This window comes from Salarias fasciatus, chromosome 11 (assembly GCF_902148845.1).
Source record: "Salarias fasciatus chromosome 11, fSalaFa1.1, whole genome shotgun sequence".
NCBI classification, from domain to species: Eukaryota; Metazoa; Chordata; class Actinopteri; order Blenniiformes; family Blenniidae; genus Salarias; species Salarias fasciatus.
Window position 1 is genome coordinate 33,744,732 of NC_043755.1, and position 27,994 is coordinate 33,772,725.

The 27,994-nt window shown below is 48.8% G+C and overlaps 1 protein-coding gene and 1 pseudogene across 2 annotated transcripts; both read left to right on the forward strand.

The window, feature by feature from the left end:
• LOC115396172 (synaptotagmin-11-like) lies at positions 1–18,702 on the forward strand. 2 transcript variants are annotated; one of them, XM_030101886.1, is made up of 5 exons: positions 1–248; positions 4,559–5,496; positions 5,627–5,747; positions 5,969–6,283; positions 18,673–18,702. In XM_030101886.1, the coding sequence occupies exons 1-4, from the start codon at positions 215–217 to the stop codon at positions 6,277–6,279; spliced, it is 1,404 nt and encodes a 467-aa protein (XP_029957746.1). In that variant the 5' UTR covers positions 1–214; the 3' UTR covers positions 6,280–6,283; positions 18,673–18,702. The 2 variants fall into 2 exon arrangements, with proteins under 2 accessions (XP_029957746.1, XP_029957745.1); XM_030101885.1 differs by lacking the exon at positions 18,673–18,702 and having other exon boundaries at positions 5,969–6,482.
• On the forward strand, positions 15,215–27,994 carry LOC115397270 (perilipin-3-like; annotated as a pseudogene).

Here is a 27,994-nt window from a genome sequence, read left to right on the forward strand (position 1 = left end):
CAGCAGCAGCAGCAGCATCAGCGCGCGCGGAGCGCCGCAGACTCAGAGCGACGCAGCGCGCGGCACCACGGCCCGGTTCCTATGAAGGCTTCCCCCGGCGGAGCAGCGGCTGTTCCCCGGTGATCAGTGAGAGGCGCGCGGCGTGCCAGTCGGTGTCTCCCCCGGTGTCTGGGCTCTCCTCGCGCACCGCATCCCGCCGCCCCGAGAACACAAAATGGCGGACATCATCGAGCTGGGACCCGCCTACGGTGAGTGCCAGGCCGCGGCCCCGGTCCCCGGACCCGGGCCCGGTACCCGCGGTCCGCGCGCTACCCCCCCGGTCCACGCGCTCCGGTGCGTCACCGCGAGCCGCCGCGGTGTGAAATGTCCGGTGTCATCCTGCGTTCATCAGCTAAATATCAACCAATCAGTTTATCAATAATCAATCTTCCGGACATCCTGGGCTGTGGCGGCGGTGCACGCGCACAGTGGAGCAGTGCGCGCGCGGCTTGCTGCTTTACAATTAAGACACGCGTAAAAAAAATAACCCCGCAGAAAATAACATCATCGTCTTCATCATCTTCATCATCCTCACAGAGCCTGCGCACGCTCCTGCATGCATGCGTGCGTGCGCGTGCCAGTCGGGGTGTGTATCAGGTGACGTCATGTCTGAACCAGCGACACAAAGAGTTTAATAATGAATAAAAAACAGTTTTAACGAAGAAAAATCACAAAAATCCACCCAGCATGCTTATTATTATTATTATTATTATTATTATTATTATTATTATTATTATTATATAATGACCATACATGTGATTCAGAAGAGAAATCATGTTATTCTGAACGTGTTTGTATAGATAATCTAATCTCATGACACCAGATTTATTGTCACAATTCTAATTTAATTTTTTTGGGATTACGTTGCTCAATTAAATGTTTTTTAAGGAATTTAGAATTTTTTTCTATTGCCATAAATCCTATATTTTGAGTAAATATTAATAATCACAATGAAGGTGACTTTAAATTTTTAAGTCAAGGTTTTTAAATGTACAAAATATGAACAAAATATTTGCATCTGTCTTGTTTCTCTCTTTTTATTCAACATTTATTCACCCCTTAGACTAAAATCACTTCAATAACTTAAAGATCACAAGCATTGATTTAATTTTTTAAAATATTACAATACATAGTGATTATATACAGAAATAATTCATGTGAAATAGAAATGATTTCTCTCTGGGATTCAGAAAGTAATTTCTCTTCTATTTGTTTCTTTATTCACATCTAAATGGAGTTCAGCTCAGACTCTTCCTTCAGCCAATCAAATTCTTTTCAAGAGTTTCTGTGAACAAGCATCACTAATCAAGAACAAGCACAGAAACATTATCCCACAACTTGTTGTTATATCAGTTCATTACTGTGATCATTTATAAAGAGACATATAAACTGATTTCATGGTTTTCAGAGAGAATTTGAGAAAATGAAACAATTCTGAGATAAATCATTATTATGTTGATTGGATTAATCAAGAACAGTTTTGATGTGTTGCAATGTTTTTATCATATATAATGAAAATTCAATTGAATTTTATTGCTAGTTGGAAACTATTCAGCAAAACACTTAGAATGAGTTCAGACGTTTTCATGGAGCTTTAAAAGAATTTAAAGAATGTTGTCAACATTAATGTAGTTTCTACAGCAGGTTTGTGTGTGTGTGTGTGTGTGTGTGTGTGTGTGTGTGTGTGTGTGTGTGTGTGTGTGTGTGTGTGTGTGTTGCTAGGCAGCGAGCCCTTTCAGCTCTTTCCAAAACATGACATCATTGTGTGTGAATGAATGGAAGCCTCAGACAACAGGAAGAAGGAGCTGCTCATTCTACTCTTAAATGTGGTGTGTGTGTGTGTGTGTGTGTGTGTGTGTGTGTGTGTGTGTGTGTGTGTGGTATGAGCTGGTGACTGTGTGTTAGCATTAGCTGGTGGCTACATGTTTAACGTTAGCAGACGTTGTTGATGTTTAGCACTGAGGCCAGAAGGATCCGGAACGCAGCTGCCGGAGCTCCAAGCGTCGACACGGCTGCTCGCGTTCGCCCCCACTGTAATAAACGGCTGGATTTCCACCGGATGCGTCTTCCTTGTGGCTCAACGCCCTGCGGCTGCAGCAGAGTCGCTGGTGATCCCCTCCAGCAGGTATGGGATGCAAGATGGCGGACTCCACGAACGTCCGGGTGCCGGTCCTCCGAAACCAAAATCCTCCCTGACACTCTGCAAAGCATGTTTACCTGGTGGAAAGGGTGAGCCTCTGCCGCAGAGCTCCAGATCCGCTCTGATCGGTGGAAAATCAGCCGTTAAGTATGATGGCGTTCTCATTCTTGTAGCCATGTGTCTGCGCGCTGCGACGTTCCGCTGGAGGTTGGTTCTGGATGCACAGCGCCAGGAGGCAGAAGCTGAGCCAATCAGGCAGCTGCAGTGTCCTGCTGCAGCCGTGAACCTCGGCAGGACCGTGACCGCACGGCGCCCCGAGAGGCCGCCGCCCACCCGGCGATGCCCGGGCATCGACAGCCAGCGGCGAAGCTCAGCGACCCGCCCACGCTCCAACGCCACCAGACGGGACGGAGGACGCCCCAGCAGAGGGACGCCATTAAAAAACAAAAGAAAGCGCGCTGTCTCTGAAGGAACGATGTCAAACACTGTTGATTTTAATTCACCTGATTACGTGTCACGTACGGATGCGGCGATGCGCGACGATGCTCTGCCGCCCGATATGACGGCTCTTCATGAAAGCGCTGATTGGTGTTTGAGAGACGCTGTGAAGACAGCAGGACGTGTCTCCGCTCTGCTGGACTCAGGGAGACTCAGGGAGACACGTCCCTCACTGTCAGTTAGCTGAAGCTTCACCGAGCCTTTCAGGGAAAAGAGTCCAGCAGTAACTTTGAGACGCTTTCGTATCGTCCTGTCGAGACCCGGGTATTTTAACCTCCAGCACGGAACATTTGTAACTTGACTTGTTTTCTGTTCGTTTACGTCCAGCGCGCCTCGTCCTCTCCTCCAGCTGTGCCGGTCGTGGGCGCATGTCAGGGAAAGTGTTTCACCAAACAGTCATGTCCACCGGGCCAGTGTCCGACCCCGTGGTGGAGGGGAGCTCTCTGAGGGCGGCGGCTGAGGAGTGGCATCAGGAGGACGGCGCTCCGTCTCCGCCTGGTTTTCGGCGTTTCTCTGCGGAAATGTCTGGAATAGTTTGGCTGCAGCAACACTGCGTCTTTGTTTTTACCGGGACTATTACTGCTGATCCTCGGTGAATGTTAGAGTCCACTCCTGGTCTATTATACTCAGATTGCTGTCGGGTTGTTCCCATGCGGAGGTCAGAGGTCACTTCTGCTGAGGTCAGAGTTAATCTGCAGCAGCGAGGCTCGTGTTCTTCAAAAGCACCGGATTACTGCGACCGTTAGGATTAGCAAACGGTTTGATGAGTGAAGGTGAGCTGAGTGGCAGCTACAGCTGAGTGCAGTGTGTGTGTGTGTGTGTGTGTGTGTGTGTGTGTGTGTGTGTGTGTGTGTGTGTGTGTGTGTGTGTGTGTGTGTGTGTTGTAGCATCAGTGTTGCCTCGTGGAACAATGATCCTCTGTACGAGGCTGACAGAGACCTGCAGATTAGACAACGTCCGGTCTGTCCTGCTGTCCGGTCTGTCCTGCAGTCTGGTCTGTCCAGCAGTCCGGTCCGGTCTGTCCAGCTGTCCGGTCTGTCCAGCAGTCCGGTCTGTCCTGCAGTCTGGTCTGTCCAGCAGTCCCGTCTGTCCTGCAGTCCGGTCTGTCCGGTCTGTCCAGCTGTCCGGTCTGTCCTGCTGTCCGGTCTGTCCTGCAGATTGCTCGCAGCTCTCTGTCGTCAGGTTTTCTACGTCCGACTCACTCCCCCTTCACATGAAGCCAGTTTGTGCTCCGTCACCTTGAGCCCGGGAGTGGCGTCGCTCGACGCTCCTTCTTTAATAAAAACGGAGGCGGATGCTGGATCCTCTCTCTCTGCTCTCCTCGGCTGTGAATAAAAATCAATACCTTTAAATAATGAAACGTAGCGTTTGCTGGCAGCGTATTGATTCCCGACAGCACTTTTGTCTTTCGCTCGTTAGCCTGGTGCGCTAACGCCGTTAGCTCAGCCTTTCTCGACTTCCTGTCTGCCAGACACAGACAGAGCCGAGCACGCCGGCACCGCGGGCCTCGGCTGGCCCAGAGCGTTTCAGGAAGTCTGCATTTCCCCCGTTTCCATGGAATTGGAGCGTTTTCAAGAAAGTTGTGTTTTATAGCACAATATTTTCAAAAAAGTTGCCTTTTCCCTGTTTTTCCACGGAGACAAATAGGGAGCGTTCCCAAAAACTTGTGTTCTGCCTCGTTTCCCCGGAGACAAGAGTCACGGCGTACTTAAAAAGTTGCGTTTCTAGTGGCTCTCGGTGTCGTCGTCGTGTGAACACACACCCAAAACGCCTGTGTGTTTACAGTCTCCACATTCTTCCGGTGTGAGTCTGGGACGTCCTGAAGGTCTTCCGCGGTCCTCCCGTCCTCTAACTGTCCGGCCGTGTGCTTGCTGCTTTCAGCCATGTCTCCGGTGCTGGCGGGCTTCCTGGGCGCCGGCGTCCTGGTTCTGGTGGTGGTGGTTCTGATCCTGCTCTGGTCCTTCTGCCAGCGCCGTTACCTGCGGGCGTCCGGACGCTACAAGCTGCACGGCGACCGCTACTGCGACGCCGAGGACCCGCCCTACAAGTTCATCCACATGCTGAAAGGCATCAGCATTTACCCAGAATCCCTCAGCAGCAGTAAGAGGATCGTCCGCGGCATCCGGCGCGCCGACCGCTCCGACCGCGACGGCGAGCGGGGCGGCGCCGGCGCCGCCGGGCGGGGCATGGTGCTGGTGGACGCCGAGAACAACATCCTGGACGTCCCGGGTCAGCTGCAGATGAGCCACCTGGTCCCGCCCACTGCCGGGCCGGGCCCCGCCCACTGCCAGGCCCGGACGGAGCGGGCGCTGCCGGTGCGCGCCGACTACTGCTGCCTGGACAGCAGCTCGGCCAGCAGCAGCCAGACCAGCAGCAAGACCGCGTCGCCCTTCACGCCCGCCTCCTCCGAGCCCGAGCCCGAGCCCAGCCTGGGCGCCGTCAGCCTCACCGTCGACTACAACTTCCCCAAGAAGGCCCTGGTGGTGACCGTGGTGGGCGCCCGCGGCCTGCCGGCCATGGACGAGCAGGCGGGCAGCTCGGACCCCTACGTGAAGATGACCATCCTGCCGGAGAAGAAGCACCGCGTCAAGACCCGCGTGCTGCGCAAGACGCTGGACCCCCTGTTCGACGAGACCTTCACCTTCTACGGCGTGGCCTACAGCTCGCTGCCGGAGCTCACGCTGCACTTCCTGGTGCTCAGCTTCGACCGCTTCGCCCGCGACGACGTGATCGGCGAGGCGGTGGTCCCGCTGAAGGGCGTGGACCCCAGCACGGGCCGGGTGCACCTCAGCCAGCAGATCACCAAGAGGAACATGCAGGTGAGCCCGGCGTCTCCGCTTCCTGTTGACTCTCCACAGTCCTCACACTCTTCTTCCCACGCTGCCACCCGGTGGCTCGCAGAGGAAACGCGCCGTGGTTTGATTCAGACTGTCTTTGTCCCGTCCTCAGTGTGAGACCCGTGGGGAGCTCCTGGCGTCTCTGTCCTACCAGCCGGTGTCCCACCGCCTCAGCGTGGTCGTCCTGAAGGCTCGCCACCTCCCCAAGATGGACATCACCGGGCTGTCAGCCAGTCAGTGTCCTTCTGTCCATCTGTCCTCCTTCCTGTCCTGTATCTGGACTTCTGTCTGTCCCCTTCCCCTTATTGCTCTGACTAAACATTGTCCTCCTCCGCCTCCTCCTCCTCCTCATCTTCCTCCTCGTCCTCTTCCTCCTTCACCTCCACCTCCTCTTCTTCCTCCTCTTCTTCCTCCTCCTCTTCCTCCTCCTCCACCTCCTTCTCTTCCTCCTCAGACCCTTATGTGAAGGTCAACGTCTTCTACGGCCGCAAACGCATCGCCAAGAAGAAGACGCACGTGAAGAAGTGCACGCTGAACCCGGTCTTCAACGAGTCCTTCATCTACGACATCCCGCCCGAGCTGCTGCCGGAGATCTCGGTGGAGTTCCTGGTGGTCGACTTCGACCGGACCACCAAGAACGAGGTGCTGGGCCGCCTGCTGCTGGGCCTGCACAGCGCCGCGCCCTCCGGCGCCGCCCACTGGAGGGAGGTCTGCGAGAACCCCCGCCGGCAGATCTCCAAGTGGCACAACCTGAGCGAGTACTGAGGGGGCGGAGCCAGAGGAGGAGCAGGAGGCGGAGCCAGAGCAGGAGGACAAGCGCCAAGAAAAAAAACAAAAAACAGCTGGGACTGTACCAGTGGAACGACACTGGGAAATACAGACTGAGTGTACAGCACACACACACACACACACACGCACACACACACACACACACACACACACACACACACACACACACACACACACACACACACACACACACAGGTGTGTCTCAAAACAAGAGGATTTTTTTTTTGTTAATTAACAGTGAAAAAACAGATAAACTGACACTTTTCAGCCTTTTTTAATTTTTTTTTAATTTTAGCTTGTAGGTCATAAAACTCAGAACGCTTCGCAAAACATTAAAATATCTTTAGTAATTAGATTTAGTAATTATTACCACTAAAAACATTCAGAGTGTGGAAATAACATGGAAAACTTGAGTTTTCCGTGATCCTCTCATTTTTTGACATGCACCTGTACACACACACACACACACACACACACACACAGACACACACACACACACACACACACACACACACACATTGTGATCATAGTTAAACTCTGTCTCTGTTATTTCACCACATTTGCAAGTGTAAGAAGAATCTTAAGAAGCAAACAGAAAACGAGCCGTTTTTCAAATCGAAAACCATAGAAGTCCATTTCTTGGGGGGAGGAACTCTCCAAAAAGACTTACCATTAAAAAGAATAACATAAAAGACATTAAAGAAGAAGGAAGACCCCCCCCTTCCCGACCCCCCTTCATGCACTTCATCGCATGTCCGTCTGAAAAGAGAAAAACGAGCCTCTGACGTCGTTTTCAGGAAGAAGACTTCAGCTGGAACTCCGACTGTGGAGGAGACGCTGAAGCAGCTCTGCAACCGTGTGAATAGACCCCCCCCCCTCCCCCAACCCCCTCCCCTCTCCCCCGCCCCTCCTCCTCTGGGGGACCACCTGACAAACTGCTCCCGCTCGCCTCGTCCAGGTCTCCATGGGCTGAGAGGAGCGCTGGGTCATCGAGCCTCTGGGATGTGGACCCTCCGACAGGACGTGGAGAAACCCCCCCACCCCCACCCCCACCCCCACAACAGCAGCAGAAGCTCATTCCTCCCAGTGGGCCATAGACCACCCCGACCGGAACTGGACATAGCCTTTCCCAGCAGGATGTAGACCCCCCACCCCCACCCCTATCACCTCCAGGACCTGGACCCCCCAATAGGCCATAGACTCCCTTCAACAGGACCTGAACCCCCTCAGCAGGACCAGCCTATCTGAGAGACCCGCAGGATCCCTGGAAACCCAGTTCCTCTGACGCAGAAGGAAGCTGTGGTCCCAGTGTTTATTTAGGAGTAAAACTTCAAGAAATTAATTAGAAAAGACTTAAATTATCATGAATATGAGCTGGTAGTACAATAACCACCATATTTGTTTCCTTGCAAGCAATTCAAGATACCCTGTTTCAGCCTGAAGTCATTCTGGGGTTGCTAACTAAAAGCCACTCAGTCCTGCAGCCCCACTTTGTACCACCAGGTGGTGCAGTGAGTCGATCGGCGTGAGTGACTGCTGCGCTGAGTCGCTGTGAGTGGTGGCTGGAGGCTCCACCACCCCCCCCCCCCCCCACCACCACCACCCCCCTCGTCCTCTAGTTTTCCGGGCCACGCTGGGACCCTTTGTCCTGCCGGAGGAATGCGAGCGCCCAGCAGGCGGCGCTGTTCTCTGCTGTAGATTTGTACAGATGTGACGATGTTCGCTGGTCCCCCCCCCATGTCCTCGGAGCTTTAGTGTGTGTGTGAGCGCCCCCTTGCTGTAGACCTGGATGCTAACCTCTGTGTTGGGTTTGTTAACACTTCATTGGACGTGCAAATAAAAAACCGAGTTAGCCATGACGGCTGCGTCTCCACACTCCTCTGTCGGCGCCTCGGGTTCGATTCACCATGAGTGTAGTTTGTTTAAATACTTTGAGCTTATTAGTTATTATTCACAGTCATTTATTAACCTTAATTTTCTTTTCAAGATACATTTCATCGATTCATGTGGATTATATTGAAATTCATTTAATTTATTTTACTTTGTTATAATTTTCTTTACTTTTTCAGTTTCTTTTTAATTTTTAATTTTCTTTTATATATTTTTTCCAGGTTTTTTTCATGAATTGAATTTTCAAAAATATGTTAATTTTAATCTTTTTTTTACGTAAGCTCAGACAAATGCTAACGGTTCGTATGGAGTTATTACAGTGTATTTATTTACTTGAAATGGGAATGTTTCCATTTACTTTTCTTGCTACATTTCACTTTCCAGTTCTTTTCTTACAGGTATTTTTTTATGTGAAATTTTAAAATAATGTTAATTTTAAGCTTTTTTTAAACGTAAGCTCAGGAAGACTTTTGTTTTGATCTCGATGATATACGAGTACCAGTTCTGATCTTCGGCTATGAGCAGCCATGAAAAAGCACACAGAGAAACTGGTGCTCCAGACACCGAGGGTGGCGTCGGTCTGTCTGGACGCAGCTGTGTGTGCAGGGGCGGAGTCAGGGGCGGAGTCAGAGGACGCCCCGCCCCCCCCCACTTCAGCTCTAAAGGCAGACGTTTCCACACGGACGCATTTCAAGAGCGCAACTCAAATGGCAGCTCTCCACCAAACCTGAAGGTGGCGGTGCTGAGCTCTCGCTGGGCGTCAACAGCCAGCACCACAGAAGAAGAAGTGTTTGGTTTGGTTTGGACCGGAGGGAAGCAGCTCACAGGTCAGTCAGTGAAGCTCATCCGCTGGATGAATAAACGTCAAACAGAAAAACAGACGCTCAAATAAAGATATAAAACCCTCCGTTTGAAAACAGAAAGCTAGAAGGAAGTGTCGCTGAGCGAGTGACTCATGTTTCAGACGTGTAGATGAATAGAAGCTGTTCTCTGGAACAGACCGAGGAGAGAAAGAAGCTTCTCTTCCTGTTAAAAGAGAAGGAGCCTGAAGCGCTGAAGGTCACATGAAGAAGAAGCAGAGAACAGTGGCAGGCTGCTCAGGTCCTCCTCACCCCACCCCCTCTCCTCCCGCCTCCTCCTGGGTTGGAGTTCTCCTTCCTGCAGCTTCCCTGCTGGTTTCCCGCTGATTCATGGTCCTGTGTGGAGGACAGCGAATGGATTTCACGCAGGACTCTTCTCAGAAAGCAGCCGACGTCACGTCGCGTTAAAATCCGACGCTGATCGTTGTGTGGAAGCATTTTCACTGAGGGTGTGACATTTGTTCCTCGGAGCTACACTCCAACAATACTTGGTTCAGTTTCAAACTCCAGACTCCACATTTTTATCATTCTTGTTTCCCACCGTAAATGGAAAATTAGCTCAGACAGAGAAGTGACAGTTAAAGTGGAACCTTTTCCTTCAAAACCTTTTTTATTACGGTATAAAGTCTCACAAACCTTCATGTTCACAATATGAAAATTTGAGCGAAAACAATATTGGTCAATATCGTCATTGGTATAAAAGAAGTTTCTAAGATGATTTTGGATATTAAAAAAGTAATTTCTTTAATTTCCAAAGCTTTAAAATGCAAAATAAATGTGATTAAATCACGGTGTCTAATCTTTATTTTAACTTAAAAACTTATAAGTTCCTCCATGAAGCTTCAGTTGTCTTGATGCTGTGAGATCGTTTCCAGCATGTCAGTAACTGCTTGTGTGTGAGACTTTCTCCTCGTCAATCAGAGATTCTCAGGAAAACTTGAAGTTGAAGTTATCGGTTTAAGAAATGCGGCACGAGGGGCCGTGGCTGCTAAAATGATGCATGAAGAATAAAACAAGCCTTAGAGTGGAATCAGAGAACCCTGACTGTTCCTCGACCTCAAAGACGAGGAGATTTACCGTGTTTTCCTTCAAATATGTAGAATTTCATCTTCACAATATGAAAATCTGAACCAAGTACTGATGGAGGCTATTCTGATTCTGATTTACCCGGTGAAGTGTCAGAAGCTTGAACTGATTCAGCTTTGCCTCGTAGCAGAGTGAGGATTTTTCTGTTAGAATAAAATGCCGACATGTGGGCTCGATCATATGTTTGATGATCTGGTACTCACCCTGCTGACAGGCGTATATCCGCCCGTGACCTTATAAAAGTGTAGCGACAAGATCGCTTTGGAAAAAACAGGTGAAATGTTCCGGTCCGTCGTGGTCATGATGGGACGAGTCGACCACTGTGGACCCAGCGGAATGTTCAGCCAGACTCTCAATGGGACTGCGGCACAGGTCAGCTGTCCAGGTCTGCGACTCCTCAGCGTCCCGATTCTTCAGGCCTGCAGGTCTCCGGTCTCTGCTGCGGTGTGTTTGAGTCAGGTCGAGATGACGTCATGCCGTAAAGCAGCTGCTTCCAGGAAATGATGGCCACCACCTTCTCAGGCATTCCTGGTGTGGTCGTTTACCTGGACGACATCGTGGTGCATGGAGCGACATCCGCCCTGCACGGTGGCCTCTCCAGGCTCCTGGACGTGCTCGAAGGTCATGACCTCCCACTCAGTGGTGAGAAGTGCATCTTTGCAGCCGCTGCCATCGAGTTCGTGGGGTTCTGCCAGACTGCCGAAGGTCTGAGTCCACATTCTAATGCTGACGCCATCCGGTGCCTGCCTGAGCCCTCCCGTCCTGCGCAGCTGTCCTCATTCCTGGGGATGACTGCTACTACCTGCGCTTCCTTCCCCTCTACTCCGAGACCACTGCACCACTGCACCACTGCACCCCTGCACCCCTGCACCACTGCACCACTGCACCACTGCACCCCTGCACCCCTGCACCACTGCACCCCTGCACCCCTGCACACTCTTCTTAAGCAGGCCATCTCCTGGACCTGGTCTGCTGCATGCTCTGCAGCAGTTTGCCGGCTCAAGTCACCACTGACCTCTCCGCCTGAGCTCGCTCTCTTTGACCTGGACGGTCCATGTTCATCACCAGTGACGCCTCCAACACTGCGGTCTGTGCAGTCCTGTCACAGCGCCACCAAGGGGTGGAACGCCCGGTGGCGTTCGCTTCACGGACACTCACTCCCACTGAGCAGAGGTATTCTGTGGGGGAAAGGGAGGCGCTGGCCTGCGTCTGGGCACTGTGAGCGGTGGAACATGTCCCTCTATGGCAGGCACTTCACACCGCGGACCGACCACCGGGCTCTCGCAGCTCTCCTGGCCTCCACTGGGTCTGAGAGGCTCCAGGCGTTCAACTTCTCCACACAGTTTACGCCGGGCAGAGAAAATGTGGCGGCAGATCTCCTCTCTAGAGCCACGCCCACCTCCGCTCCGGACACCGCCCAGGACTCCGCAGAACCAGACCTGGTTCTCGCGCTGCTCACGCCCCTTCAGGCAGCTGTTTCCCTCCCAGATCTGCAGGCAGCCTCTGCACAGAACCCCGTGCTCCAACAGCTGTGCATCTATATTCGTAATGGCTGGCCGGCCAGGGTCTCGGAGGAACTAGCACCCTTTCACCGGGTCAGGAATGACCTCTCCTGTTGGAACGATGTCTGCGTGGCTAGGGGGCGGTGCACAGTGGTCCCCAGCGCTCTGAGAGAACGTGTCTTGGCCATGGTCCACGACGCCCATCCGGGCATTGTTAAAGTGAAACAGAGATGCAGAGGTCTGGTCTGGTCTGTGGTCAGGCATCGACAGAGACATTGAGGATCTAGTCCGGGACTGTGTAGCCTGCCTCACCAGCGGTAAAACCGGACGGAGCAGAAGGGCAAAAGCTGGCTTGATCTTGATTCTCAGTATGAGTACAGACCGTGAAAGCGGGGCCTCACCATCCTTCTGACGTTTTGGGTTTAAGCAGGAGGTGTCAGAAAAGTTCCCACAGGGAGAACCGGCTCGTGGCGGCCAAGCGTTCATAGCGACGTCGTTTTTTGGTCCTTCGATGTCGGCTCTTCCTCTCATAGTGAAGCAGAATTCACCAAGCGTTGGATTGTTCACCCACTAATAGGGAACGTGAGCTGGTTAGACCGTCATGAGACAGGTTAGTTTTACCCTGCTGATGATGTGTTGCTGCAATAGTAATCCATTACTATTGCAGCGGTAAAGCTGTACCCGGGCCCCAAACTCTCCCGTCTCCGGCACAGCTGGCTCGGGGCTTCACGGCTTCTGGTCCTCCTGCTCCTCGTCCTGCACTCAATGGTCATCGTAACCAGGATTTCTGCACATGCTCAATGGAAGAACAACAACAAGAACAATGTTCTCCTCCAGAGTGTCACGAAACCCGGTCCATATTCTCCTGGTCCTGGTCCTGGTCCAGATTCTCTTGGACCTGGCAGTTTTAGCGTTGACAGTTGCTGTAATAACGGTCCAGCCTGGTGGTCTGTCTGTGACTGCCCATGTTCTGCCATTACTACATTCCCATTAATACAGGAAACATTGTGCCGGAGAAATAAAGTTGGACGAAACTGAACAGAACCCAGAACAGCCATCAGCGCCAACTCACAGCCTCACTTCATCCAAATGCTGCTGAGCAAACGTCAAGCTTTTGTGAAACCAAAATGAAAAAATTAGAAATTTTCATTTTAGATATTATTGTACAAACATTTCCTCGGGTTTTTGAATATTTACCCTGTGAAACGTTGACTTTTGCTTCTCAGGGCCTTGGACGGCTCAGTGAGGAAACCTCAAGGCTTTTCAACTTTTAGATTTTTTATCCTTACAAATTTTGGCCTGATTTTATTTGAAATCTCATGTTTTGAACAGTTTTGGACCCAATTTAAGGCAGTTTTAAGTAATTTTTCTCTGTTTTTGCTGTGTTTTTCTTTTCCTTTTCATCATTTTAAGACATTTTTGAAAACATCCGTCTTAGATGAAACCACACTCATTATGTCCAGAATAAAACCCCGACGTGGCCACAGAAAGTGGAGCAGGAATCCTGTGAGCTCAGAGCCGGGTCCGCTGACATTCACATAAATATGAACATGATCCGAGCGGGCGAGTCAGGAGGTCTCTGCTGATTTCACACCCAATGATCTGAACTGCAGCACACGCTTCGCACACTGTGTGTGTGTGTGTGTGTGTGTGTGTGTGTGTGTGTGTGTGTGTGTGTGTGTGTGTGTGTGTGTGTGTGTGTGTGTGTGGGATCGGGTTCGGGAAGTTTCTGACTCGTTTTGACTTTCTCTAACTCAATGATTCCTTTCATTTCGTCCGAATCGATTCGTCGAGGAAGCAAACAGCTCAGAGACACCCGATGACATCGCGCCACGCCACAGCCAATCAGATCGCTCGTGGCAGCCCCCCCGAAAAAACACAGAAGTTTATAAAGAGTGAGCATCTTCTTCGCCTCCATCCTCCTCGTCCTCCTCCTCCGTGTCTCGGCTGTGCTGCTTCCTGTGATGGGGTAAGACGCCACAAACATCTCAACAAGTTTATACAAAACCTTTTAGCTGTTTTCCACTTTTTTTTTTCAGTTTGAAGACAAAAATACAGCAATTTTTTGGATTCTATTTCAATAAATGTTTAACAAATGACTCCTGTGTTGGAGGAACTGATTTGGAGGAGTTCAAATTTAATAATATAATTCCTGTACTTAATATAACAAGACTTAAAAGCTATTCAAATAGATCTTAATCAAAATGAATTGGGCTCAGTTGAATAAAAATGAAATAAATTTTGAATAAGTTGAGTAAAATTTAGCTTGATAAAATGAATCTCAATAATTGAAAAAAAACATTGTTTTTTAAATTAGGTTAAATTATTAAATTAAACCTAAAGTTAACCTAGTGTTATAGAACCTCTTCTTCATTTAATTTATTTTAACTTAGTTCAACCTATGTTTTAAGTTACGTTAACAGGAAGTTCAATAAATTAGGTCAAACTAAGTTAAATTACTCAAATTAAGACAAAATAATAGGACCACTCTGTAATGGACCCTGTTTTATAAAGTAAGTCTTATAAAATGTTTAATAACAAAGAAATGAAATAAATGACAAAAACTCAAATACGCAATGTAGTGAAATTATAAAGGAATGACAATAGCAAGAAAAAAGGGAAGAGAGAAACCATTCACTTATGAACATGTTATGTAATTTAGGTGTGAATGTAATTTTCTATGAATAATGTAACTCAATCAAAATTAAAATAAACAAAAAAAATATGTGAATCAAACTTTTTTCAAGTATATTTCCAAAATTTTATGAACACTTTGGAATTTTTTTTTTTTTTTTTTATGATTGTTATAAACTACCAAATTAACCAGCAGGAGACATTTGTCTCACAAAGAAGTCTGCCTCAAACGTCACTTTCCATTCTGAAGCTTCATCATTTTTTTACAGTGTAAATTTTCACCAGAGCATTTGAAGGATCGCAAAGTGTGAAAAGTTTTTCATAACAACTTCCACGTCTGATCAGAGTGAAAACTGAGTGTGAATCTTTGGTTTTCAGCGGCTTGCTGACTGTCCCTGTGTGACGTTCTCTCTCACTTGACGTTCTTCCTCTTCATGAACTTGGATCCAGCTGATTAGTAGCCACAGCACTGATTGTTGCCCCGCTCCCCTGCTCTCGGCCCCGCCCTGCCCCGCCCGGCTGAATGGGCGCAGTGTGTGCTTGCTGCTGGAATCAGCATCAGGAGACGCAGGGGAAAAGCAGATTTCCATGGTGGCTGCTCAGACACTGCAGATCTTTGTGAGGCCTCAGCAGCTGACTGCCTCATGCTGCTGAGGCCTCCTCTGACCGCCAGGGGTTGCCCAAAGAAGGGGGGGGGGGGGGAGGGGGATTCTAGGGGACCATCATTAATAGGGGTCCAGAAAGGCCCTGATAAAATTATAATACTGGCAAAATGAATATGGCACTATCTCTTCTTTTCTTTTCATGGGGCCCAAACTCCCTGGTGGCTCCCCTGCTGACCGCTCTCTCTCTCTCTCTCTCTCTCTCTCTCTCTCTCTCTCTCTCTCTCTCTCTCTCTCTGCAGCTGGGTGAAGGAGGAAATGTCAGGTCGGCAGGATTATGAGGTGAGTAAGATGCTGGGGAAAAACAAAACAAACAAAATTCATTTCTACCAGCTTCATGATGGTTGGTGGTCAGAAGTTCGTGTGGTTATTGGCCAATTGGTCGTTGGTTGGTTGATTGCTCAGTAGTTGGTCGGTTGGTTGTTGTTGGTTGGTTGGTTGTTGTGTGGCGGGTTGTGGTTGGTTGGGTGGTTGGTTGGTTGTTTGTGTGGTTGGGTGGTTGGTTTGTTGGTTGGGTGTTGTTGGTTGTTGGTTGGTGGTGTGTGGTTGGTTGGTTGGTTGGTTGTGTGGCGGGTTGGTGTTGTTGGTGGTTGGGTTGGTTGTGTGCGGATTGGTTGTTGTGGTGGTTGGTTGGTTGGGTGGTTGGGTGTTGGTTGGTTGAGTGGTTGGGTAGTGGTTGGTTGGTTGGTGGTTGGTTGGTGGTTGGGTGGTTGGTTGGTTGGGTGGTTGGTTGGTTGGTTGGTTGTGTGGTGTTGGGGTTGGTGGTTGGTTGTGTGGCGGGTGGTTGTTTGTGGTGGTTGGTGGTTGTGTGTGGCGGGTGGTTTGTTGGTTGGTTGGTTGGTTGGTTGGGTGGTGGTGGTGGTTGAGTGGTTGGGTGGTTGGTTGGTTGAGTGGTTGGTGGTTGGGTGGTTGGTTTGGTTGGGTGTTGGTGGTTTGGTTGGTTGGTTGGTTGTGGTGGTTGGGTGGTTGGGTGGTTGGTGGTTGGTTGGTTGGTTGGTGGGTGGTGGTTGGTTGGTTGGTTGGTTGGTTGGTGTTGTGGTGGTTGGTTGTTTGGTTTGTTGAATGGTGTTTGGTGAGAACGAGTCACACGGCAGCTGACCTTCTTGTGTTTCAGACCAGCGCTGTGCTGAGAGCTACACAGGCTTCCTTTGGTTCAATCTGCTCTGAAGTCCGTACTCAGTGTACTCAGGGGTCAAAGGTCGCTACCCTCTGCTGGGCATGATGGGAGATGGGGCTGAGGTTGGAGTCCGGAATGTTTCCTATGAGGCCATGAGGAGAGCCACACCCATTCTCCAGACTCTGGAGCCTCAGAGTATGTGAAAGTCTCTTTGACGTCTTTTTTTTTTTTGGGTTGGAAGTGTTTCTTCTGCTTCAGTGTTCGTGGAGTGTTTCACTTCCTCACCTCAAACTTCTTCCCTGTTTGCAGTTGAGGTTGCCAACAGCTTTGCTCTTGTCGTGTCTTGACCGTCTGGAGAAAAACTTTCCCATCCTGAATCAGTCAACAGATGAGGTTGTTCTGCTCTCATCTGACACAGATGAATTCAATTCAATTCAACCCAGCTGTATTTATAAAGTGCCAATTACAACACAGTCATCTCTAGACACTTTTACAGAGAAAACCCAACAGATTAAAGAAAAAAGAGAGAAAGAAAAGTAACTAATAAGCTCAAAAACATTTCATTATATCTTCTAGAGATTTTATTTAAAATCCAGTCTGGAGGAACATAAAATACTTTGATGATCCTTTTGAATAGGTTAGCATTACAGCTGCTATCTCACATTAATCAGTGAGTGCTTATATGTTAGTATTACAGCTGCCAGTTCACATTCTTACCACTTCTGTTAGCATAAGCGCTGCCGATTCACTCCGATCACCATTTTCACACGTTAGCACTGAAGCTGCTAACTCGCTGTTGTACACATCTTCATCAGCACTCGAGCCAGCGTTCTGTTCTGATGCTTGCAAGTTCCCAAACAGTTCCCATCAGTTTAAAGATATTTTTAGCTAATTAGCTACCTAACTGATATAAGAAGCCATCTGCTGCTGTTGACCAGCCGTTATCTTCTGCCAAGCAGGTGGTCGGTCACCTGAGGGACGCCTTCTTCCTGACGCTGGACGACGTGCAGGTGTGGGTGGTGGACGGCCTGGACGGAGCCCTGGACCAGCTGGAGCGCCTGGCCGACGCCGCTCGCACCGCCGTGCGGCAGCTGCAGGACTCTCAGGTGGGCCGGGCGGCCGCATCGGGACTCGACGAAGTTCTGAGTCGTCTGGAGGACGCCACCGCCTACTACCTGCCCCTCCACCGACTCTGCGTGAGTACTGCAACTGAGTGGTTTCAGAAGACAGAACCAAATGGCTCCTTCAACCATCAAATTAACCAACCGAACTATTTCAAGCTTCAACGGTATCACTGACCAACTAACACTGCTAGATATAAAAACTCAGTGAACCAACAGACCCAATCAATATCCAGATAGTCACCTGTCTGATTCCCTCTAAGCCATTTCACACGGGATGCGGGACGAATCTGGAGTGGATTCCAATGCGGAACCATTGCGACACGCAGCCGTACCCTCAAGCATTAGCCCCATCATAATAAACAGCTGTATTTCCACTGGATGCCTTTCACTGGTGGTGGGGGATGGACCTCAAAGCTGCAACAGAGTCACAAGTGATCTGACGTCAAGTCTATTTTGTCCACAACACGTAAAAATCTGGTGGGGAAACTTCGGGGATCCGTTCGCTTCCTCTGAACAGACGATATTTTTGTGTCGTATCTTGCTCGTGTGGATCTGTTGGGTTTTCCCGTGAAAGCAGCCTTGAAATGACTGTTGCATTTGGTGCTATACACAGTGAATAAAGCTGAAGTGAATCTGCTCTCATCCTTCTTGGAAATGAGACTTCCTGTCGATAGATTCATGCTGTGAGCTGAGCGGCTGTGTACCAACTGAACAGGAGGCTGAGCACCACTTCATTAATTATTGAAATCCTCTCTGAGACCTGACAGCGGCTTCCCTTTCTTCAGAGTGACGTTCAAACATCCGTCACTCTGAAATAAAAGATAATGATGTAGAACTCGCTGCAAAATGTCTCCATCTCCGTTTTTTTTCCCTGTATGATGTTACAAACAAATTCCATCAAAAAAAAAAAATAAGGGAGAAAGTCATTTTAAAATCTGTCTCTTTCCACTGAGCTTCATTGTCACTTATATGGTTCAAAAAACGTGCTTCCTAAAAGTTGCGTGTAGGTGTGCAGTCATAATGTTTTAGATACAAAAAGCAGATTGTGCATTGTTACTCTGTTCTGCAGGGTAATAATCTCATGTCTGAAACATGTTTAATCCTTCAGAAAGAGAGAAACGCTGGAGTGACAGTTGACCAGCAGAGGTCGCTGCAGACTAACTAAACAGTTTCCTCTCCTCAGACTCTGACCTGCCTGACAGAACTTCACTCACATGAAGATAAAAGTTGCAGAGATGTGCTGGAAGTGACTGAGGAACAGCTGATGTGCTTTAATGTGACAAAAAACATTCTTCATGCAGCACTCGAAATTCGCTCAAAATGTTGGAGCAGAACCCAGGAAATGTTCCTGACAAAAGCGAACTCGCTCATCTAGTCATTCTGTTGACCGCCCAGCTGTCAGACGTGGATTTCGAACACGAGAGTCAGAAAGACTGAATGCCTGCCGTGTGGTGTGTGTGTCCGTCAGGCCGGGAATGGGAGATGAGAGTGCAGGAGTACGAGGACGAAGACGAGGACGACGAGCCCAGCCTGTGGACCCGTGTTCGAAGCCTGCTGCTGACTCTCAGCCTGCAGTTCTACCACCGCATGACCAAAGTCCGCGAGCAGCTGCAGCGAGCCGCGGGACGCTGGGAGACGCCGCGCCCGGGTGAGAGGAAGCACGGCTTAGGGTTCAAACCGTGGTCCAACCCAAGGGCTGAGACCAGTGGGCGGTCTGACCACTTTGTCTGCTCTGAAAAATGTAAAATATAGATTCATGCATGGCAACGAAAACTGGAGCAAGGCCCCATTTAAAGAACATTTTCAAGTAAACTTCCAGTTTTGGCTGTTCGTTTATACAGAATGGTGTTTGGAGTCACTGGAAAATGGAACTTTTAAAAATACCGATTCTGGAGAGTTTCCAAACTCTGTGTTTCAGACAAAGCACAACTTTTCTGAAACTGTGGTGGTTTGTATTGTAATAAACCACTCAGAGGGGAGATAGATGTGAGCCTCTCAGCTCCTTTCCGCTCTTCTTCTTCATAGGCAAGCTCCACTCAGTTTCCTGATGAAGAAATGTTCTCCCTGTATGCAGATGATGGTGGAGTAAACGGTAGCAAATGGTCACTTTCTTTTAAAGTACAACAAACATTATGAACCTCTTTATTGTTAATGTTCATTCATTGTTCCTCAAACTATTTACCCCCACCATAAAGAGTTGCGTTTTCCCTGTTAAACCGAAGACATCTGCTTCCAAAATGTTACACTTACCACGTTGTAGTTCAGTTCACTGCATTATAGCCCAGTGCTTTTGGGTCATTTGGATTTTTCTGTTTAGAAATGATATTAACTGTATCAAAAAAAAAAAAAAAAAGATTGACCATATTTTGAAGTGACGGCTGTCGTGGTGCTCTGGTGAGAAACACAGCACCGTTCTAATGCATGCTTGTGTTTGTTTCTGTCTTCTAATGATTTTATTGTTTTTGGAAACAGAAACAGAAAATCAAATGGTGTCTAAAGTTTTGTTGATAATTTCTGGAACCTGATAAAAAAAAATGCATTGAATTTCAAATTTGAGTTTTGAATTTTAAAAAGAAAATCTTTTTTGTTAAATGACCAAAACATTCACTCACCATCTTGCCTTGATGATTTCCGTCTGTGTTTTGTTATCGTTTCTTCTGGCGAGTGGGTTTTTGAACAGCCCTGTGCTAAAGGTCTTGGCTCAGCTTTGAAAGCATTTGAGTTTTATTTTTGTCTTTTAACTGTAAGCTCTTCAAACAATATCTTTAAAGAGCTGTTAGTCCCATATTGCTCCAGAAGAACACTTGGTTCTCAGAGCGCTGGCCTCCTGGAGGTTCCTCGGTTCTCTAACAGTAGAACAGGAGCAGAGCTTTCAGCTGCAGGCTCCTGTCATGTGGAACCAGCTCCCAGCTTCTGTCAGGGAGGCCGACAGTCTCTGCTTCAAGACCTTTCTGTTCAGTAAGGCCTCAGTTAGGGCTGCTTCTGGCCACTCTGGAACATTTTCATCTGTTGCTGTTGATGACGAGCCTTATAAGTGACTCTCGCTGATCAGAGACACAAGATCCACTCCCGCCAGGCGGATGCCGTCGAACACGTTAAAGATGTGTTCAGAAACCCGCTGACTGAAAAGTGAGAGCAAATACTCATTGCAGCACTGATGTCGTATAAACAAACAGCCAAGCACAACGGCAGGTTTTCCTGTTCACTAGAAACAGTTATGCAGAGTCGTCAGAGGTCAAAGGATGGAAACACACATCCTCAGACTGTCGCTTTCGTTGTATTCCCTCATCTTTATTCCTTGTGCTGAAATCAGTTCATTAGCGCTGACTTGACTGATGCTAAGAGTTAAATAAAGCAGTTTGTCACTATCTGGAGCAGAAACCAAGACCTTTTGTGAAAGTTTGTGATACAGAACACTGATGAAACTGAGAAACTCTCCTTGAAACCAAACACATAATGGACACAAACACGAGCCACAAGTTGGCGTCTGTTTTTTTGTTTTTATTATTATTTATTACCTTAACAATGGGAGGACACAGACCAGGACCAGGAGCAGGACCAGGAGAACCTGGACTGGGAGTCATGACGTTGTCTGGTTGCTCTACCGAGCTGTGAGCAGAACGAATGTTCACTCTGGCCACGGAGCGAGGACCAGCTTCGGTTTGGGGTGAAGTGAGCGCTTTGTTGTTGTTGTTCTGGAGGTTATTTAAAGAATCAAATGGACGCTGGGTTTCCTGTGGTTCTAAATGGAGACGCTGTCAGAAAGTCGACAGTCCGTCTGGCTCACAGATTTGATCAGTTCCATCCGTCCAAGCGGCGGCGGCGGCGGCGGTGGCGGCGGCAGTGGCGGCTGGCGGCGGCGGCGGCGGCGCTCTCTGATAGAAATCTGACAAACAAAAACACAGGAGGAGACGTGAGGCAGCAGCTCCCTGAGGAACGCCTCCCTGTGAGGGCGGGTGGAGGGCCGGGTGGGGGGCGGGTGGAGGGCTGGGTGGAGGGCGGGTGGGGGGCCGGGTGGAGGGCTGGCTGGAGGGCCGGGTGGAGGCCCGGGTGGGGGTCCAGTGGCTCGGAGGAGGAAAACCGCATCTCCTGACAGAAAGGCAAACCTCAGCGGGCAGTCTCAGGCTGCAGGTTCAGTTAGAGCAAAGGTCCACAAACCTTTTCTTGAGTGGTCCCAGTCAGACTATACTGATCCCGGTCCCAGTCCATATTCTCTGGTCCAGTCCCCAGACTCTCTGTTCCCAGTCCAGACACTCTTGGTCCCAGTCCAGACTCTCCTGGTCCCAGTTCAGACTGTCCTGGACTTTGTGGCTTTAGAGTTGATCTAATCTATCGTGGCGTTCCGTGCCCGAGTCGTGGAACATCATGAAAACTGTTACTGTTTTCAGAGTTTCCGCTGTTTACGGGAACAAACATCGTTTTCAGTGGAAAAGGGAAACTTTTCTGAAGCTACAATACAAAAAATGATGTTTTCACCTGAAACGTTGTTGTTGAAATGGAGCCTTAATGTGTAAAAGTAAAGCTTGAATTAATCAAGATTAAAGTGTTGTGATGCTTAAGATTCAATAAGTTCCAATAGATGTATTGTAGAGATAAAGCGCAGTAGGTCAGTGTGTGTGTGTGTGTGTGTGTGTGTGTGTGCGTCTTGAGGCTACGTGATGAGACACACTCCTCCTGTAGATGAGCTGTTTACTGTGACGTGAGCAGACCAATCAGATAAAACACTGTGATGAACAAAACTTGATTTATTTGAAAAACAAACAAACAAAAAAGAAACCCATCTTCAAACTAGTATTAAAAAAAAAAGAGAGAAAAGTTGTGTGAGCAGTAATCTGTGATGCTGGTGTGAAATAACACACGGCCCTGAGCCCTCCGGCGGCGGGTGTGTTTGGGTCCAGAGTGAGGAGCAGATAGCAGCTCCCTGAGGACTGCGGCCCCGGGGCAGTTAATCTGCCCCATCGCGGGGATCTGCCCCATCAGAGGAGGCCTACGTGCTGCACGGCGCGTCGCAGCGGTGACGACCCGCGAGCTGCACGCCGCCACGGCGCTCAGCCCTGCGTGGGCCGCTGCTCACTGACCACGCTACGTTTAGTGTTAGCCTCAGATGCTGCCTGGTGGGAGAACGGCTCCAGCTGAAGCTAATGCTAATGCTAACTGCTGCTCTGTGGCCTTCTTACATTTGTTCTACTTCAGAAAAAACTTTTCCTCATCAACTGAAAATTGCAGTTATCATACATTTCAGCAAGAGCTGTTCCTAATGCTAATGCTAATGGTTGCTCTATGGCAGGGGTGTTCAACCTGTGGCTCTGGAGCCACATGTGTCTCTTCAGTCCCTATGAAGCCATCACAACATGATACATGAATAAACATTTAACTTATTTTTAAATTATTATATGATTTGCCAATCTTGGTTCGAAAGGGGTTCAAAAAAGGTTCAAGTAAAATTGGCGAAAATAGCAAAAACCACAAGAAATGTGGGAAAAATTATAGAACAGTTTAAAAAAACCTGAAATGTCTCCAAACATGAAAATGAAATATGGCAGGAAAAAAGCAAACAAAACTGTTTAGAAAGAGGTAAATGGCTAAAACAGCAAACATTTCAAAATTGTCAAAAAAAAAAAAGCTTTAAAGAGAAACAAAACTGTTAAAATCAGGTACAAAAATAGGTTCAGTGTAATAAAATGTTCTCTTTCTGAACTGTATTTAAAACTTCATGAATGCAACATAAGATTTAGTTTTGTTTGTTCATCAAAACCAAGAATGAAGCTTCCTGAGCTGCATTCGCCTCATTTAAAGGTTTAATGTTCAGTTCTGGTTCCAGAACTACGGGACTTGACTGAAAGTCCTGAAAATGGCTCTTTTGGTCATAAAGGTTGCAGAACCCTGGTCTAAACAGTTGTAGAGCTGCTGTCTCTCCATCTGCTCACTGTTAGCTTTAGCTGTTTGTCACTGGGAGAATTCGCGAACGCTCGCTGCTTCTCAGTGACCTGCTTATGTTTATTCTGCGGTTCTGCCGCCGCTCCATTTTCAGGATTTCAGTTTTTTGGACTCACATTGGCATCGTAAGCCTCAGCGAAGTTAAACGTCTTCCTCACATGATTCTGATTGCTTGGCGCTGCATCAGTCGACCAATCAGAGAACAGTCACAGAAACGACCCGTTCTCCTGGGAAACTCTGAGCTCCCGTCCAGGATCTGGGTCAAACTGAGACGGCAGCCGGCCACGACCTCTGACCTGCTGACAACCTGCCAGCTCCACACGTGATGGGACACACACACACACACACACACACACACACAGAAACACACATACACAGTGCAGCGGCGGGCTAACGAGGCGGCTGATCGGTGTTGACGTGGCGACGCGCTCAGCAGCTCACCTGCGGCGACTCGTCCTCGTTAGTCTGAAAATAATCATTCGCTCTTCATGTTTCTGACAACGTGAGCCGTGAAACGTGAAGCGGCCAAATGTTCGTCCTTCGGGAGAGAAGGAAAGGAGGATAAAGTTAAAGAAAAACAGGCGTTTAGGAGGAGAATGCTTCAATTATTTTGTGCTTTTGTTTCAGAGAAGTTTCCCGTCAAACAGTGACTTCCTGTTAGCATTTCGGGCCTCGAACAGCCGCCATGCTCACCGTCGCCGCCGTGTCGGCAGAGTTCTGGAAAAGTTGAGATTTCCCACGTTTCCGTGGCGACAGGGTCGCAGGTGGCTCTGAGCGCCGGCGTCATGTCAAAGGAAGGATTCAGAGAAAGAAACGAGGCAGAGAAAAGGAAAAAGGAAGCAAGTAGGGATGAAAATAAGAAATAAAGAAATGCAGGATGGGACAGAAGAAGACAAAACGGAACGAATGAACTGCAGAAGGGAAGGAGACAGTGAAAGACGGAGGGAGGGAGAGGAAGAAGGATGCAACGATGCAAAGGAATAGGGAGGTTTAGGGAAGAAGGAAGCAGGAAGGGATGGAAGAAGACAGGATGCAACGGAAGAAAGAAAATGGAGAAAATGAAATGATGGGAAATGGAAAAAGAGAAGGAGGATGTAGGAATGGGAGGAAGGTCAAACTGGTGGAAGATAAGATGGAAAGAATTAAAACAATGATGAATGAAAAGAAGGAATGAGGGATGCAGGAAAGCACGAAGAAGGAAGATCAGCAGAAAGAAAAGGCGAAAAAAGAAGAAATGCAAAGAAAGGAGAAAGATGGAGGTAGAGAAGGGTCTGACCTGGCCTGGTTTTCCCTTCTCTCCTCCTCCTCCTCTCCTCCTCCTCCTCTTCCTCCTCACGTGTCCCTCCTCCTGCCAGCTCCGTCTGGTCTGCGGTCTGCTGGGAACGTCCGATTTCTGCCAGCTGGACCAGAACAAAAGTCTCCTGTCCTCTGTGGACGTGAGGGGAACCGGAGCGGGGGGGGGGGGGGGGGGGGGGGCTCCTTCACGCTCCGTCTCCCCAAAATGGGGTCACTTGTCACCGGCGATCTCGTGACCCTCTGTCGTGCAGAGGACGATGTCAAAGCCTCCGATCAGAGGGCCGCAGAACGCAGCGGGAGGTCCTCGAACGCAACAGGAGGTCCTCGAACGCCGCGCCTGGAAAGTGCCGTTTGATCCCAACTAAAGTCAAGAGGAGGAGGGAAAAAACAGTGCAGAGATAGAAGAAAGAAAGAAAGACCGAAAGAAAAACAGAAGGACAGAGTGGGAGAAATAGCAAAGGAATCGAACAAAGAGGAACGGAAAGCAGCAGGAAAGCTCTGTTCACACTGCAGGGAAATGTTCCGGTGACCAACACCTGGTCTGTGGGGTGACAGTGTGAACGTCACCAGGCTCAGGCCTCATGCGTGGCGCCGAATCGGATCAAGCATCTGATGGGTTCCTGCTCTTTCCTTCGTCGTTCTCTGTCCTGTTGCCACCGGAAAACCGATCAACACACAGACCCGTTGTTTGCCTCGGCCTTTTCTGCACCCGCCGCTCACGTTGGTTCAAACGGTCTGAAGGAGGTCGTTTGAAATGTGGAGGTCACGCCAAGAAACCAGGTCTCAGCAAAAATCAGAGCTGAGCCTCCAGACCTGCAGTGAACGGAGCCAAGACTTGTGTTCAGGCCTGGATAAAAAACTGATGATTATTTTATTTTTATATATTTTTCCTTTTCCTCTTTTATCAATTTTTCCTCCTATTCTTTTTTCAAAAAATGTGTCTGCTTGTTTTTCTTACATTGTACTTTTAAAGAAATGTTTTCTTTCTTCTTTTTGTCTGTTTATTATTTTCCCCTTTCTTTTCTTTTCTCTTCCTTTTTTTATTCATGTTTTTCTTTTTTTCTACTTTTTGGTTTTGATTTTTTAAATCATTGTTGTGTCTTTTTCTCTATCTTTATTCACCTTTTCTTTCTCTTCCTTTTTCCTGACACCGCTCCTCTGTGCAGGTGGGACTGAGTCTGGTCCTGGAGCAGCTGGGCGACCTGCTGCACTACCTGCAGGGCCTGCTGGTGGCGCTGGTGTACCAGGCGGAGGGCATCCGCGAGGCCTCCCTCAGCCGGGTGAGCGCTCAGGCCGCCATGTTGTCCGAGCTGCGTGCGGTGCGTCAGATCCGAGAGCTGCCGGTTCAAGTCCAGCAGCTGCTGGGGGACGTGCAGGAGCTCTCCAAAATGCTGCTGCAGCTGGTGGTCAACGCCACTCCGCTCTACAACATGGTGAGTGGAAATACACGATATGTACAGACGCAAGACATGGACCGAAACTCACCTGACATCAGCCCAACATATACCAGGAAACAGGACAGGAAAAACACTCAGAAATTCATGTATAATACATTAAATATATGAAGACCATAAATGTAAACAGTCCTGACACATTTAGAGAAAATACCTGGTAAAATGACTCAAACCTGAAGCTCAAGCTTTTATTGTGTTTGATTAACCAAATCCAAATGCAACCTCTAAATGGAAAGGACTAGACTCAAACCGGGGACTGTCTTGCAGTGAGGCTAAATGCTAACCACTGCAGCCCTGTGTTCCAGCTGCAGCAGCCCAGCGCTCAGCAGGTGGAGGACTTCCTGAACCAGGAGGACTTCAGCTGTGAGAGCTCATCCCGCCGCAGCTCGGCCAACAGCCTGTTCCTGAAGGCCATGGACGGCCGCCCCCGCCGCCGCAGCCTGTACTCCCGCGCGGCCGAGGCTCGGTTGGGCCGCAGAGCGCCCACAGCCCCGACCCCCGAACGGCCGCCGCCGCTCCAGCGTGAAGGATTCCCCGGGGATGGAGAGCCTGGCCCTCCCTGCCGAAGCCGCCGTGCACCGGCGGCCGTCCGCCACCGAGCTGCTGCTCACGCCGCTCAAACAGTTCGTCACGCAGAGCCAGAAGGCCTTCGAGTACCTCAGCCCCAACTCCACCGAGGAACCCACCATCACCGTGGAAACGGACGACTCCTAAGCTCCGCGCCCAAATGTGACCGTGCACATGTACCCTCCCTCCGCCTCCACCCCTTGCCAGTCAAAGTCCCGCCAACTTGGCAACTCGGCCCCCCACCATCAGACGCCGCTGCCTCAGCTGCCGCTTGTTTTTGCGTTTGCTATCAGCCACGAAGCTCTCGACCGATCATCGCTCCAAGTCTGAGGCTGAATTTCAGCTTCAGGTCATGAGAGTTCATTTCATACTTTGTCATTTTACCTTCAGTGACGCTCACTCTGATGCTACCACAGCAGGTTTTATGTCATTAAACCCTGTGTTACCGTGCACATACAACACTGCATCATCTGCATATTGCTGTATTTCTACATGGAGGTCACATACCTGTTTGCTCCTCAGAGAAATTTCACTTCCACGTTGACAGAGAAGATCTAATCAGATTTCAGAATTCTGCACAGATTCAGCCTCGAATGCTTTCTTTGATTTTTAAATGAAATGTCCACGGCGTTTTTTAGAGATTCATGATGCCACATTATTAAAGGACGACTACAAATCTTCATCTCCTTACCGATGCCGAGCATCGATCTTAGTACTTATTAAATGTCACAAAGCTTAAATGATTTTCGAAGGCATGTGCTAACATATAGCATCGCTGGAGTGTGAGCCCCAAAACCCTTTAACGAGTAGCATGTAGCATGTAGCACAGTTGGGAGTTATGTTGTGAGCAGTGTTTGAATTACCTTGCTGGTGTTGCAACAACTATCTTTCTCTTCCTGGTGATATTTTTTGAGAGCATGTCTTGCTGCAGACATCGCTCGTCCTCTGTTGTGGACATGCATTTGTACACTGATGCACGACACCATGTACTTCATTCGCCTGGTTGTATCGGGGATTTTTTTTTTACAAGTAATCCATGCAGTATCAAACCCAACACTGGCATCCGTATCGGTGCATCTCCAATGTTTTTATTCAAATTTAAGTCAAAGTCAAATTTACAATTTTCTAAAGCTCTCGTCACATTTTTGGCCTTTCGTCCTTCTCAAAGCTCTGTTTCATGGATCAAAGTGTTGTTTGTTGAAATATATTACTATTATTACTTTTCTCCTGAATACCTTCACACACCAGATGAACCTTCACATGAGCCAATGGCAAATACTTGTCTGAGTGTATTTCACCTCAAAAGTACTGCTTCCAGATTTCCAGAACAAGACTGTGCTGGACTGATGCAGACAGATATGATTAAAGCTTGAAAATGGAACATTTCACTCTGTCATGGTTTGAAGTCCATTGGAAGAAAAGCTAGACTTATGGCGACGATGGCTTTGTGCTGCTGATCAGGAGGTGCTGGACGGTTTGACGACAAGGTTTGATGTTTTGTGAAGGAAAGTTGACATTTAATCTGTTGCTTTGACGGAGCGTCTGATCTGTGAATGCTTGAA